At 35.3% G+C, this 16,434-nt stretch overlaps 1 protein-coding gene across 1 annotated transcript; it reads left to right on the top strand.

Moving 5' to 3' along the window:
• The first annotated feature begins 319 nt into the window (after window positions 1–319).
• LOC147761849 (uncharacterized) lies at window positions 320–5,711 on the top strand. The gene is made up of 2 exons (XM_087013414.1): window positions 320–1,113; window positions 3,916–5,711. Exons 1-2 carry the CDS (start codon window positions 723–725, stop codon window positions 4,881–4,883), a joined length of 1,359 nt encoding a protein of 452 aa, XP_086869540.1. The 5' UTR covers window positions 320–722; the 3' UTR covers window positions 4,884–5,711.
• The last annotated feature ends 10,723 nt before the right edge of the window (window positions 5,712–16,434 follow it).

Below are 16,434 nucleotides of genomic sequence, written 5' to 3'. Positions count from 1 at the left end.
CAGCAAATGTGATGATTTGAGGTTGTTTGTGTAGGAAGTTGCAAGTTACCTAAACCGTCATCTGGAAAACAATATATACCCATAAATGACTTCTCCTTACTACCAATGCCAGATGCAGATTACTCCTTACAAGGGGATTCTGGAAGGGGTTGTTGTTATCACAATATCTAACAATGTCCTAAATCCTGTCAAATATAGTGCACTATACAAATGGATGAGATATAGTGCTGCTCTTGGTCTTGTCTTTCACTGCCTGTTTTATCACGGTAAGGGTACTCTGGAAAAAGAACAATATAACTGAAAGAACTGAAAATTAGTTAAGACTTATTTATAAGTCGGATTTAAAATGACGCACAGATGGTACGCTTATCACGCTCACGCAGCGTGCCTGTTACCTTTCTCCCGACCGCTGGTTGGTTAGCCCGCTTAACGGACTTTATGTAAACGATCTTCTATTGGCAGAGATTACAACAGACATCGTTCTCTCTCCCCTGATAGGACCAGCCTGCTTAACGGACATCGTTTCTCATTGGCCGATGCTCAACGTGCGGTAATTTGAAATCTGCAGTCGCTAGTTTGTTACTGAACAAGACGCACGCTTGCGTCAGCTTCGCAGCGGCATACTTTGATTTTTGAATTCTCGTTTTTGTACTTTGATATCTAACGGGTTTTTCCCTAACTATACGATCTTGGTTTTATCTGTCGGACAACACGTGTTTATCATGGCAGAAGAAGAATTCGATCCTCACGTATGGAAAGAAGAGAACGGACTTTCGACAGAGACACTAGCTGCCTTAATGGAGAAAGGATTCGATTCCGCTAAATCATTAAAGAAGCTCACCCCAGAGAGAATTGAAAGGCTGTATGGCGAAGATCTCCCCCCAGCCCAGCTCTTTCTTCTAGAGGACGCTGTGAAAGAGTTAAACTCGAGTGCAGAAAGCAGTGCCCCAAGCGCGACCACCCCAAGCGTAGCAGACGTCCAGCCAAAGAGCACCGAAGTCGACGTTCGACAGAGACTGGCAAACGGAGGTGCCCTGACTGTAGATGAGATCCTGGGTTTGATGACCTCCGCCGCAGCGGAACAGGAGAAAGCTACCTCACAGGATTTTACAGGTATGTGCCTTAAAGTGGGGGAGGCAAGAAAGGGGAAGTCGGGTATCTTCCGAGATGTTAGAGACTTTGTGACACTCGCAGCAGAAACTTCCAACTCCAATACAGTAGACATGGGCCCCTTTCAAATAAAGGTTAAGGATACCAAAATCCCACTGGCCAAACTGTCACTGGCCCAGTACATGGAGGGGTCGCTACGGATCCTCAGAGAAATGCGCAATGCCGGGGAGAGCACGACGGATGAGCACATCGATTATCTCATCAAGATCGCTACGTTCGCACAGGCGTTTTCGTGGGAGAGTATCGTGAACTTCGACTACGAGTTCAGGAAGAAACAGGCACGGGAGAACAGCGACTGGGGAAAAGATGACCAATACCTGATGCAACTCCTACTACAGAGGGGAGAGAACAAGCGCCCCACAGGACATCAGAATCCAAGAGGCCAAAATTTCATCCAGCGCGGTAAAGTAGACCCAAATACAGCAAGGCCAATCTGCGAGAGATTCAACGGGCGCAACGGCTGTAGTCTCCGCGTATGCAAATATTCTCACATTTGCTTAAAATGTTTCTCGCCCACCCACGGGGATTTCGACCATAAGCAAACCTACCCCCAGAAAACAACCCCAGAACACGTCCCGGATTCAAAAAAGTGGTAGATAAGGACAATTCCACGCTAAGAAAAGCTGTTCACGTGTGGGAACAAGAGCTAGCAGACGATCCGGACCGTGAATATATTCTTAACGGGATACGGTATGGTTTTTCAATTATAGATGATGACTCTATTATTCCGGATAGGGCATACGTTCCCAATTCAGTTACAGCTATTAGAGCGAGGGAACAAGTAGAGGCAAAACTGTTAGAAGGTATAGCTGAGGGTCATTATGCCATAGCGGAAACTACTCCTCGTATAATTAGTGGACTCCATGCGGTGCCAAAGCCGGACGGAAACATAAGATTAATTCATGACTGTAGCAGACCGGAAGGAACCAGTGTGAATGATTACGCGACTAAGGACAGTGTGAGTTATCAGTCAGTACAGGAAGTATTATGTAATATCAAGCCCCACTGGTACCTTGCAAAAGTTGATTTAGCCAACGCGTATCGCTCCGTAGAACTACATCCAAGCAATCACCAATACACAGGGCTACAGTGGACGTTTACTGGAAAAAGCAAACCTACCACCCTTGTTGATTTAAGACTCCCCTTCGGTGGACGTAAAAGTCCGGCTATTTTTAATACACTCACTCAGGCTGTGCGCCGGATGATGTTAAGGAGAGGTTTCCCGGTTGTAGTAGCCTACTTAGACGACTTTATTGTAGCGGGAAAAGATTTTGCGGAATGTTTAGCAGCATACAACACTCTCGTACAATTGCTCCGCTCGCTGGGTTTTGCCATAAACTGGAAGAAAGTGAATGACCCGACACAGAAAATAGTTTTCTTGGGTATTGAAATTGACTCGTGCGCGGGAAAAGTATCCCTCGAACACACTAAGTTAACGAAACTTGAGGACTTATTATTCACATTTTTAAAGCGTAAACGAGCGACGCGGAAGCAGTTAGAGCGACTAGCCGGGCACCTGGTCTGGGCTAGCAACGTCATCCCCTGGGGAAAACTTCACCTGAGGAGGATATACAGCCTTATGTCGTCGACTAAAGCCGCATCGCACAAGTGTCTGTTGCGTGCCATCCACGGCGATCTAGCTTGGTGGGCTACACAAATTCAGTGCAATAGTAGGAGGACAATATGGAACGATAGACCAGAAGTTGAAGTACACACAGATGCGTGTACGGTCGCCGGCGGAGCTTTCTGCTTGGGAGACTGGTTCTACTACGCCTGGGATGTCGACGCCCCTTCGTTCGCCGACCAACATATTAACGCTAAGGAGTTAGCTACAATTGTCTTAGCCGCGCGACGCTGGGGAAGGCTTTGGAAGGGACAGCACGTACACTTCTATTCCGATAACATTGCCTCCGTATATATGATTAACAATGGGACTACGACTAGCCCTACCGCCTTTGCCCTATTAGAGCAATTATACCTCCTGTCTGCCCGGTGTCACGTGTACGGTCCGTTCTGCGTGAACCATCCGTCCTGACCGATTGTACACGCAGCAGACGCGTGTATGAGCCGTTCCGTGAATGATCCGTTGTTATTCACCTGCTGCACTGTTATCTTCGGCTAGTTCATTTCCTACCTCATTATACATTTACTATGATGGGGATAAAATTCATATGTGTTAATTGATAATTTTGGTTGAGAACCAGCGTCAAATTACAGTTAGACGCATGAATGAACCTACCCTGGACGGACCGTCGTTATACAGCTGCTGGCTACTATTTTAGTATTGATTTTACTAGGCTAGTGTGTTGATATGGCTACCTGAGGGATATCACAGCAGAGTTGAACAAAGAATAAGATATGAATACTTGTAAAGATTATGTTAGAATTAGCGGTATGTTTTCAACAGCGCATGTTTATAGAAGGCTAAGAATGTATTGATGACTCGATAGAGACGGACTGTACACGCCGGAAGTCTCTCAGATTTGCCTGCGCTTTGTGCGCATGAGCAGAACGGATGGTTCACGCTCCGAGCGGTACACGCCACACCGGTTCGACTTCAAACTGGAGGCGCACTTTATTCCGGGCGAGAGTAACTCAGTTGCAGACGCTATCAGCCGGTTACACGAGCATGGTCAGATTAGTAGATTTATAAATTTACTATATAAAACATGTGATCAAGTTTCAGAGTACATATGGTTGCCGGCACACATGTCTAATGATGCCATCTCATTTCTCTCTCCTCAGATAGACAGTTGGATAAGCTGCTCGAGGATCTGGACGGGGAGATAGCCACTTGGCGCGGTCAATGTTGGGCACCCACCACTCGACGCGCGTATGCCACACAGGAAAAGAGTTATCGGGACTTTTGTAAACTCGTTAGGAAACCGCCAGTGCCAGCAGACACTTGTACCATAGCCAGATATATAGCTTTCCTTGCTAGGTCAAAATCCTTCTCGACGATTCAGCAATATGTTAATATAATCCAGCTACTGCATAGAGAGCACGATCTCCCCAACCCTCTGACCAGTAATTGGACAATCAAATCACTTCTTAGAGGGATCAAACGCCATAGAGGAGGTACAAATCACAAAGCGCCTTTCCAACTGGAGCACCTCAGCGCCATAAGGGATTCCTTGGACCTTAACTTGATAGGAGACTGCCAGTTCTGGGCCGCGATATTGACGGGATTCTTTGGACTTTTGCGCGTTAGTAACTTTACTGTCCCAAGCCGACACCCAGCAGAGAATAAATCAATCCGTCGCAAGGATACGACATTCCACAGGAAAGGGATTATCGTGAAGATCAACGCTTCAAAGACTATTCAATTTCGTGACCGCACCCATACCGTCGTTCTACCAACATTGCGCTCTCCTCTCTGCCCAGTGGCGGCTATAACGCGATTCGTTGGACTAAGCGGCACACTACCGAGCGACGCGCCCCTCTTCAGCATCTGCGAATCCGATAGCCTTCTCCACCTCACCCAAGAGGTATTTAGAGCACGACTCAAACATGCCGTCCGCGCTATAGGATTGACAAGCGATGTATATAATGCGCACAGCCTACGGCGGGGAGGAGCTACCTGGCTGATCACCGCAGGCGTCCCTCTCCCCGTCGTAAAAGCTCTAGGGGACTGGAAGAGCGACGCCGTGTTCGCTTACGTTGCTCCAGACACTTCCACAACTGCAGATCTCATAGTAAAAGCCTTTTCATAACCGATTGACTCTGGCTAATATCTAAGAACGGACATTAGATTCAACTCAATCTAAAAACTGTTTTTGGATACGTATATATATATATATTTCCCTACATACTATGGGTGGATTGTGTTTTCAATTCTTTAATTTACATGCTTTAAATGCTTCAGTGCTATGATTCCGTCAGCTTAAGTGGCATTTTTTACTTTTATTATTTTTAGATTAGTTGTATTTATTGTAGTTTTTAGAGAAAGCAATAAAGCTTTTAAGACCATCCGTGCGTTGTTTTAAGTTAAGACTTATTTATAAGTCGGATTTAAAATGACGCACAGATGGTACGCTTATCACGCTCACGCAGCGTGCCTGTTACCTTTCTCCCGACCGCTGGTTGGTTAGCCCGCTTAACGGACTTTATGTAAACGATCTTCTATTGGCAGAGATTACAACAGACATCGTTCTCTCTCCCCTGATAGGACCAGCCTGCTTAACGGACATCGTTTCTCATTGGCCGATGCTCAACGTGCGGTAATTTGAAATCTGCAGTCGCTAGTTTGTTACTGAACAAGACGCACGCTTGCGTCAGCTTCGCAGCGGCATACTTTGATTTTCCCACCCACCCACACCTTATTTCAGTGACTGCTTATTGTAATACAGTAATTGCCAATGAACGTATTGGGATGGTGTGGTGCTTTCAATTGGATTGTGTTTTCAATTCTTTAATTTACATGCTTTAAATGCTTCAGTGCTATGATTCCGTCAGCTTAAGTGGCTTTTTTACTTTTATTATTTTTAGATTAGTTGTATTTATTGTAGTTTTTAGAGAAAGCAATAAAGCTTTTAAGACCATCCGTGCGTTGTTTTAACATTGAAAAGACTGGCAAATTCAACGACTTAAAATAGTTAAACGTTAATAATTTTGTCAAATCTGGTCTAATATTTCTGAAATTTGTACAAAAGATGATTAAGAACAATAAAAATCTGTGATAATCTGATCAGTTGACTGTATCTAATGAAAAGTGTTTTAAGTACAATATATTTGGGAAAACTAAAAATTACATTGAAAAGACCAGGAAATCGCAGGACTTAAAATAGTTAAATGTTAATAATTTTGCCAAATCTTGTCCAATGTTTCTGAAATTTGTACAAATGATGCTTAACAACAATAAGAATCTGTGATAAGCTGATAAGTTGACTGTGACTAATGAAAAGTATTGTCTTCGGATGATAAACTAAAAAATTAATCATTAAAATTGATCATCAGAAGAGTGAGAATTAACCGAAACAAATATTTCAATATTGCAATGTATTATTTACTCTGCAAGAAAACAGCAAATGTGATGATTTGAGGTTGTTTGTGTAGGAAGTTGCAAGTTACCTAAACCGTCATCTGGAAAACAATATATACCCATAAATGACTTCTCCTTACTACCAATGCCAGATGCAGATTACTCCTTACAATGGGATTCTGGAAGGGGTTGTTGTTATCACAATATCTAACAATGTCCTAAATCCTGCAAAATATAGTGCACTGTACAAATGGATGAGATATAGTGCTGCTCTTGGTCTTGTCTTTCACTGCCTGTTTTATCATGGTAAGGGTACTCTGGAAAAAGAACAATATAACTGAAAGAACTGAAAATTACATTGAAAAGACTGGCAAATTCAATGACTTAAAATAGTTAAACGTTAATAATTTTGTCAAATCTGGTCTAATATTTCTGACATTTGTACAAAAGATGCTTAACAACAATAAAAATCTGTGATAATCTGATCAAATGACTGTATCTAATAAAAAGTGTTTTAAGGACAATATATTTGGGAAAACTAAAAATTACATTGAAAAGACCAGGAAATAGGAGGACTTAAAATAGTTAAATGTTAATAATTTTGTCAAATCTTGTCCAATGTTACTGAAATTTGTACAAATGATGCTTAACAACAATAAAAATCTGTGATAAGCTGATCAGTTGACTGTATCTAAGGAAAAGTTTTTTTTAGGACAATATATTTCGGACAACTATAAAATTACATTGAAAAGACTGAGAAATCGGAGGACTTAAAATAGTTAAATGCTAATAACTTTGTCAAAAATGTTCCAATATTTCTGAAATTTGCACAAATGATGCTTAATAACAATTAAAACCTGTGAAAAGCTGATCAGTTGACTGTATCTAAGGAAAAGTTTTTTTTAGGACAATATATTTCGGACAACTATAAAATTACATTGAAAAGACTGAGAAATCGGAGGACTTAAAATAGTTAAATGCTAATAACTTTGTCAAAAATGTTCCAATATTTCTGAAATTTGCACAAATGATGCTTAATAACAATTAAAATCTGTGATAAGCTGATCAGCTGACTGTGACTAATTAAAAGTGTTTTTTTTAGGACAATATATTTGGGAAAAACTAAAAATTACATTATAAAGACTGGGAAATCGAAGGACTTAAAATAGTTAAATGCTAATAACTTTGTCAAAAATGTTCCAATATTTCTGAAATTTGCACAAATGATGCTTAACAACAATAAAAATCTGTGATAAGCTGATAAGTTGACTGTGACTAATGAAAAGTTTTGTCTTCGGATGATAAACTAAAAAATTAATCATTAAAATTGATCATCAGAAGAGTGAGAAGTAACCAAAACAAATATTTCAAAATTGCAATGTATTATTTACTCTGAAAGAAAACAGCAAATGTGATGATTTGAGGTTGTTTGTGTAGGAAGTTGCAAGTTACCCAAACTGTCATCTGGAGAACAATATATACCCATAAATGACTTCTCCTTACTACCAATGCCAGATGCAGATTACTCCTTACAATGGGATTCTGGAAGGGGTTGTTGTTATCACAATATCTAACAATGTCCTAAATCCTGCCAAATATAGTGCACTGTACAAATAGATGAGATATAGTGCTGCTCTTGGTCTTGTCTTTCACTGCCTGTTTTATCACGGTAAGGGTACTCTGGAAAAAGAACAATATAACTGAAAAAACTGAAAATTACATTGAAAAGACTGGCAAATTCAATGACTTAAAATAGTTAAACGTTAATAATTTTGTCAAATCTGGTCTAATATTTCTGAAATTTGTACAAAAGATGCTTAACAACAATAAAAATCTGTGATAAGCTGATCAATTGACTGTATCTAAGGAAAAGTTTTTTTTAGGACAATATATTTCGGACAACTATAAAATTACATTGAAAAGACTGGGAAATCGTAGGACTTAAAATAGTTAAATGTTAATAATTTTGTCAAATCTTGTCCAATGTTACTGAAATTTGTACAAATGATGCTTAACAACAATAAAAATCTGTGATAAGCTGATCAGTTGACTGTATCTAAGGAAAAGTTTTTTTTAGGACAATATATTTCGGACAACTATAAAATTACATTGAAAAGACTGAGAAATCGGAGGACTTAAAATAGTTAAATGCTAATAACTTTGTCAAAAATGTTCCAATATTTCTGAAATTTGCACAAATGATGCTTAATAACAATTAAAATCTGTGAAAAGCTGATCAGCTGACTGTGACTAACTAAAAGTGTTTTTTTAGGACAATATATTTGGGAAAACTAAAAATTACATTGAAAAAACTGGGAAATCGTAGGACTTAAAATAGTTAAATGCTAATAACTTTGTCAAAAATGTTCCAATATTTCTGAAATTTGCACAAATGATGCTTAACAACAATAAAAATCTGTGATAAGCTGATAAGTTGACTGTGACTAATGAAAAATTGTCTTCGGATGATAAACTAAAAAATTAATCATGAAAATTGATCATCAGAAGAGTGAGAATTAACGGAAACAAATATTTCAATATTGCAATGTATTATTTACTCTGCAAGAAAACAGCAAATGTGATGATTTGAGGTTGTTTGTGTAGGAAGTTGCAAGTTACCTAAACCGTCATCTGGAAAACAATATATACCCATAAATGACTTCTCCTTACTACCAATGCCAGATGCAGATTACTCCTTACAATGGGATTCTGGAAGGGGTTGTTGTTATCACAATATCTAACAATGTCCTAAATCCTGCCAAATATAGTGCACTGTACAAATGGATGAGATATAGTGCTGCTCTTGGTCTTGTCTTTCACTGCCTGTTTTATCACGGTAAGGGTACTCTGGAAAAAGAACAATATAACTGAAAGAACTGAAAATTACATTGAAAAGACTGGCAAATTCAATGACTTAAAATAGTTAAACGTTAATAATTTTGTCAAATCTGGTCTAATATTTCTGAAATTTGTACAAAAGATGATTAACAACAATAAAAATCTGTGATAATCTGATCAAATGACTGTATCTAATGAAAAGTGTTTTAAGGACAATATATTTGGGAACACTAAAAATTACATTGAAAAGACCAGGAAATCGCAGGACTTAAAATAGTTAAATGTTAATAATTTTGTCAAATCTTGTCCAATGTTTCTGAAATTTGTACAAATGATGCTTAACAACAATAAAAATCTGTGATAAGCTGATCAGTTGACTGTATCTAAGGAAAAGTTTTTTTTAGGACAATATATTTCAGACAACTATAAAATTACATTGAAAAGACTGAGAAATCAGAGGACTTAAAATAGTTAAATGCTAATAACTTTGTCAAAAATGTTCCAATATTTCTGAAATTTGCACAAATGATGCTTAATAACAATTAAAATCTGTGATAAGCTGATCAGCTGACTGTGACTAATTAAAAGTGTTTTTTTAGGACAATATATTTGGGAAAACTAAAAATTACATTATAAAGACTGGGAAATCGTAGGATTTAAAATAGTTAAATGCTAATAACTTTGTCAAAAATGTTCCAATATTTCTGAAATTTGCACAAATGATGCTTAACAACAATAAAAATCTGTGATAAGCTGACAAGTTGACTGTGACTAATGAAAAGTATTGTCTTCGGATGATAAACTAAAAAATTAATCATTAAAATTGATCATCAGAAGAGTGAGAAGTAACCAAAACAAATATTTCAAAATTGCAATGTATTATTTACTCTGAAAGAAAACAGCAAATGTGATGATTTGAGGTTGTTTGTGTAGGAAGTTGCAAGTTACCCAAACTGTCATCTGGAGAACAATATATACCCATAAATGACTTCTCCTTACTACCAATGCCAGATGCAGATTACTCCTTACAATGGGATTCTGAAAGGGGTTGTTGTTATCACAATATCTGACAATGTCCCAAATCCTGCCAAATATAGTGCACTGTACACATGGATGAGATATAGTGCTGCTCTTGGTCTTGTCTTTCACTGCCTGTTTTATCATGGTAAGGGTACTCTGGAAAAAGAACAATATAACTGAAAGAACTGAAAATTACATTGAAAAGACTGGCAAATTCAATGACTTAAAATAGTTAAACGTTAATAATTTTGTCAAATCTGGTCTAATATTTCTGACATTTGTACAAAAGATGCTTAACAACAATAAAAATCTGTGATAATCTGATCAAATGACTGTATCTAATAAAAAGTGTTTTAAGGACAATATATTTGGGAAAACTAAAAATTACATTGAAAAGACCAGGAAATAGGAGGACTTAAAATAGTTAAATGTTAATAATTTTGTCAAATCTTGTCCAATGTTACTGAAATTTGTACAAATGATGCTTAACAACAATAAAAATCTGTGATAAGCTGATCAGTTGACTGTATCTAAGGAAAAGTTTTTTTTAGGACAATATATTTCGGACAACTATAAAATTACATTGAAAAGACTGAGAAATCGGAGGACTTAAAATAGTTAAATGCTAATAACTTTGTCAAAAATGTTCCAATATTTCTGAAATTTGCACAAATGATGCTTAATAACAATTAAAATCTGTGAAAAGCTGATCAGTTGACTGTATCTAAGGAAAAGTTTTTTTTAGGACAATATATTTCGGACAACTATAAAATTACATTGAAAAGACTGAGAAATCGGAGGACTTAAAATAGTTAAATGCTAATAACTTTGTCAAAAATGTTCCAATATTTCTGAAATTTGCACAAATGATGCTTAATAACAATTAAAATCTGTGATAAGCTGATCAGCTGACTGTGACTAATTAAAAGTGTTTTTTTAGGACAATATATTTGGGAAAAACTAAAAATTACATTATAAAGACTGGGAAATCGAAGGACTTAAAATAGTTAAATGCTAATAACTTTGTCAAAAATGTTCCAATATTTCTGAAATTTGCACAAATGATGCTTAACAACAATAAAAATCTGTGATAAGCTGATAAGTTGACTGTGACTAATGAAAAGTTTTGTCTTCGGATGATAAACTAAAAAATTAATCATTAAAATTGATCATCAGAAGAGTGAGAAGTAACCAAAACAAATATTTCAAAATTGCAATGTATTATTTACTCTGAAAGAAAACAGCAAATGTGATGATTTGAGGTTGTTTGTGTAGGAAGTTGCAAGTTACCCAAACTGTCATCTGGAGAACAATATATACCCATAAATGACTTCTCCTTACTACCAATGCCAGATGCAGATTACTCCTTACAATGGGATTCTGGAAGGGGTTGTTGTTATCACAATATCTAACAATGTCCTAAATCCTGCCAAATATAGTGCACTGTACAAATAGATGAGATATAGTGCTGCTCTTGGTCTTGTCTTTCACTGCCTGTTTTATCACGGTAAGGGTACTCTGGAAAAAGAACAATATAACTGAAAAAACTGAAAATTACATTGAAAAGACTGGCAAATTCAATGACTTAAAATAGTTAAACGTTAATAATTTTGTCAAATCTGGTCTAATATTTCTGAAATTTGTACAAAAGATGCTTAACAACAATAAAAATCTGTGATAAGCTGATCAATTGACTGTATCTAAGGAAAAGTTTTTTTTAGGACAATATATTTCGGACAACTATAAAATTACATTGAAAAGACTGGGAAATCGTAGGACTTAAAATAGTTAAATGTTAATAATTTTGTCAAATCTTGTCCAATGTTACTGAAATTTGTACAAATGATGCTTAACAACAATAAAAATCTGTGATAAGCTGATCAGTTGACTGTATCTAAGGAAAAGTTTTTTTTAGGACAATATATTTCGGACAACTATAAAATTACATTGAAAAGACTGAGAAATCGGAGGACTTAAAATAGTTAAATGCTAATAACTTTGTCAAAAATGTTCCAATATTTCTGAAATTTGCACAAATGATGCTTAACAACAATAAAAATCTGTGATAAGCTGATAAGTTGACTGTGACTAATGAAAAGTATTGTCTTCGGATGATAAACTAAAAAATTAATCATGAAAATTGATCATCAGAAGAGTGAGAATTAACCGAAACAAATATTTCAATATTGCAATGTATTATTTACTCTGCAAGAAAACAGCAAATGTGATGATTTGAGGTTGTTTGTGTAGGAAGTTGCAAGTTACCTAAACCGTCATCTGGAAAACAATATATACCCATAAATGACTTCTCCTTACTACCAATGCCAGATGCAGATTACTCCTTACAATGGGATTCTGGAAGGGGTTGTTGTTATCACAATATCTAACAATGTCCTAAATCCTGCAAAATATAGTGCACTGTACAAATGGATGAGATATAGTGCTGCTCTTGGTCTTGTCTTTCACTGCCTGTTTTATCACGGTAAAGGTACTCTGGAAAAAGAACAATATAACTGAAAGAACTGAAAATTACATTGAAAAGACTGGCAAATTCAATGACTTAAAATAGTTAAACGTTAATAATTTTGTCAAATCTGGTCTAATATTTCTGAAATTTGTACAAAAGATGATTAACAACAATAAAAATCTGTGATAATCTGATCAAATGACTGTATCTAATGAAAAGTGTTTTAAGGACAATATATTTGGGAACACTAAAAATTACATTGAAAAGACCAGGAAATCGCAGGACTTAAAATAGTTAAATGTTAATAATTTTGTCAAATCTTGTCCAATGTTTCTGAAATTTGTACAAATGATGCTTAACAACAATAAAAATCTGTGATAAGCTGATCAGTTGACTGTATCTAAGGAAAAGTTTTTTTTAGGACAATATATTTCAGACAACTATAAAATTACATTGAAAAGACTGAGAAATCAGAGGACTTAAAATAGTTAAATGCTAATAACTTTGTCAAAAATGTTCCAATATTTCTGAAATTTGCACAAATGATGCTTCATAACAATTAAAATCTGTGATAAGCTGATCAGCTGACTGTGACTAATTAAAAGTGTTTTTTTAGGGCAATATATTTGGGAAAACTAAAAATTACATTATAAAGACTGGGAAATCGTAGGACTTAAAATAGTTAAATGCTAATAACTTTGTCAAAAATGTTCCAATATTTCTGAAATTTGCACAAATGATGCTTAACAACAATAAAAATCTGTGATAAGCTGACAAGTTGACTGTGACTAATGAAAAGTATTGTCTTCGGATGATAAACTAAAAAATTAATCATTAAAATTGATCATCAGAAGAGTGAGAAGTAACCAAAACAAATATTTCAAAATTGCAATGTATTATTTACTCTGAAAGAAAACAGCAAATGTGATGATTTGAGGTTGTTTGTGTAGGAAGTTGCAAGTTACCCAAACTGTCATCTGGAGAACAATATATACCCATAAATGACTTCTCCTTACTACCAATGCCAGATGCAGATTACTCCTTACAATGGGATTCTGAAAGGGGTTGTTGTTATCACAATATCTGACAATGTCCCAAATCCTGCCAAATATAGTGCACTGTACACATGGATGAGATATAGTGCTGCTCTTGGTCTTGTCTTTCACTGCCTGTTTTATCATGGTAAGGGTACTCTGGAAAAAGAACAATATAACTGAAAGAACTGAAAATTACATTGAAAAGACTGGCAAATTCAATGACTTAAAATAGTTAAACGTTAATAATTTTGTCAAATCTGGTCTAATATTTCTGAAATTTGTACAAAAGATGATTAAGAACAATAAAAATCTGTGATAATCTGATCAGTTGACTGTATCTAATGAAAAGTGTTTTAAGTACAATATATTTGGGAAAACTAAAAATTACATTGAAAAGACCAGGAAATCGCAGGACTTAAAATAGTTAAATGTTAATAATTTTGCCAAATCTTGTCCAATGTTTCTGAAATTTGTACAAATGATGCTTAACAACAATAAAAATCTGTGATAAGCTGATAAGTTGACTGTGACTAATGAAAAGTATTGTCTTCGCATGATAAACTAAAAAATTAATCATTAAAATTGATCATCAGAAGAGTGAGAATTAACCGAAACAAATATTTCAATATTGCAATGTATTATTTACTCTGCAAGAAAACAGCAAATGTGATGATTTGAGGTTGTTTGTGTAGGAAGTTGCAAGTTACCTAAACCGTCATCTGGAAAACAATATATACCCATAAATGACTTCTCCTTACTACCAATGCCAGATGCAGATTACTCCTTACAATGGGATTCTGGAAGGGGTTGTTGTTATCACAATATCTAACAATGTCCTAAATCCTGCAAAATATAGTGCACTGTACAAATGGATGAGATATAGTGCTGCTCTTGGTCTTGTCTTTCACTGCCTGTTTTATCATGGTAAGGGTACTCTGGAAAAAGAACAATATAACTGAAAGAACTGAAAATTACATTGAAAAGACTGGCAAATTCAATGACTTAAAATAGTTAAACGTTAATAATTTTGTCAAATCTGGTCTAATATTTCTGACATTTGTACAAAAGATGCTTAACAACAATAAAAATCTGTGATAATCTGATCAAATGACTGTATCTAATGAAAAGTGTTTTAAGGACAATATATTTGGGAAAACTAAAAATTACATTGAAAAGACCAGGAAATAGGAGGACTTAAAATAGTTAAATGTTAATAATTTTGTCAAATCTTGTCCAATGTTACTGAAATTTGTACAAATGATGCTTAACAACAATAACAATCTGTGATAAGCTGATCAGTTGACTGTATCTAAGGAAAAGTTTTTTTTAGGACAATATATTTCGGACAACTATAAAATTACATTGAAAAGACTGAGAAATCGGAGGACTTAAAATAGTTAAATGCTAATAACTTTGTCAAAAATGTTCCAATATTTCTGAAATTTGCACAAATGATGCTTAATAGCAATTAAAATCTGTGATAAGCTGATCAGCTGACTGTGACTAATTAAAAGTGTTTTTTTAGGACAATATATTTGGGAAAAACTAAAAATTACATTATAAAGACTGGGAAATCGAAGGACTTAAAATAGTTAAATGCTAATAACTTTGTCAAAAATGTTCCAATATTTCTGAAATTTGCACAAATGATGCTTAACAACAATAAAAATCTGTGATAAGCTGATCAATTGACTGTATCTAAGGAAAAGTTTTTTTTAGGACAATATATTTCGGACAACTATAAAATTACATTGAAAAGACTGGGAAATCGTAGGACTTAAAATAGTTAAATGTTAATAATTTTGTCAAATCTTGTCCAATGTTACTGAATTTTGTACAAATGATGCTTAACAACAATAAAAATCTGTGATAAGCTGATAAGTTGACTGTGACTAATGAAAAGTATTGTCTTCGGATGATAAACTAAAAAATTAATCATTAAAATTGATCATCAGAAGAGTGAGAAGTAACCAAAACAAATATTTCAAAATTGCAATGTATTATTTACTCTGCAAGAAAACAGCAAATGTGATGATTTGAGGTTGTTTGTGTAGGAAGTTGCAAGTTACCCAAACTGTCATCTGGAGAACAATATATACCCATAAATGACTTCTCCTTACTACCAATGCCAGATGCAGATTACTCCTTACAATGGGATTCTGGAAGGGGTTGTTGTTATCACAATATCTAACAATGTCCTAAATCCTGCCAAATATAGTGCACTGTACAAATAGATGAGATATAGTGCTGCTCTTGGTCTTGTCTTTCACTGCCTGTTTTATCACGGTAAGGGTACTCTGGAAAAAGAACAATATAACTGAAAGAACTGAAAATTACATTGAAAAGACTGGCAAATTCAATGACTTAAAATAGTTAAACGTTAATAATTTTGTCAAATCTGGTCTAATATTTCTGAAATTTGTACAAAAGATGCTTAACAACAATAAAAATCTGTGATAAGCTGATCAATTGACTGTATCTAAGGAAAAGTTTTTTTTAGGACAATATATTTCGGACAACTATAAAATTACATTGAAAAGACTGGGAAATCGTAGGACTTAAAATAGTTAAATGTTAATAATTTTGTCAAATCTTGTCCAATGTTACTGAAATTTGTACAAATGATGCTTAACAACAATAAAAATCTGTGATAAGCTGATCAGTTGACTGTATCTAAGGAAAAGTTTTTTTTAGGACAATATATTTCGGACAACTATAAAATTACATTGAAAAGACTGAGAAATCGGAGGACTTAAAATAGTTAAATGCTAATAACTTTGTCAAAAATGTTCCAATATTTCTGAAATTTGCACAAATGATGCTTAATAACAATTAAAATCTGTGATAAGCTGATCAGCTGACTGTGACTAATTAAAAGTGTTTTTTTAGGACAATATATTTGGGAAAACTAAAAATTTATG

Source organism: Lingula anatina, chromosome 5, assembly GCF_051362555.1.
Source record: "Lingula anatina isolate TDL-2025a chromosome 5, LinAna3.0, whole genome shotgun sequence".
In the NCBI taxonomy this organism is placed as follows: domain Eukaryota; kingdom Metazoa; phylum Brachiopoda; class Lingulata; order Lingulida; family Lingulidae; genus Lingula; species Lingula anatina.
The sequence above is the reverse complement of the archived record's forward strand: the minus strand, read 5'-3'. Positions and strand labels throughout refer to the sequence as shown.

Bases quoted from the DNA above. Each gene is read 5' to 3' on its own strand.
- LOC147761849 (XM_087013414.1), top strand. From the start codon at position 723: ATGGCAGAAGAAGAATTCGATCCTCACGTATGGAAAGAAGAGAACGGA. The intron at 1,114-3,915 runs GTATGTGCCTTA...CTCTCTCCTCAG, and splicing joins TACCTCACAGGATTTTACAG to ATAGACAGTTGGATAAGCTG.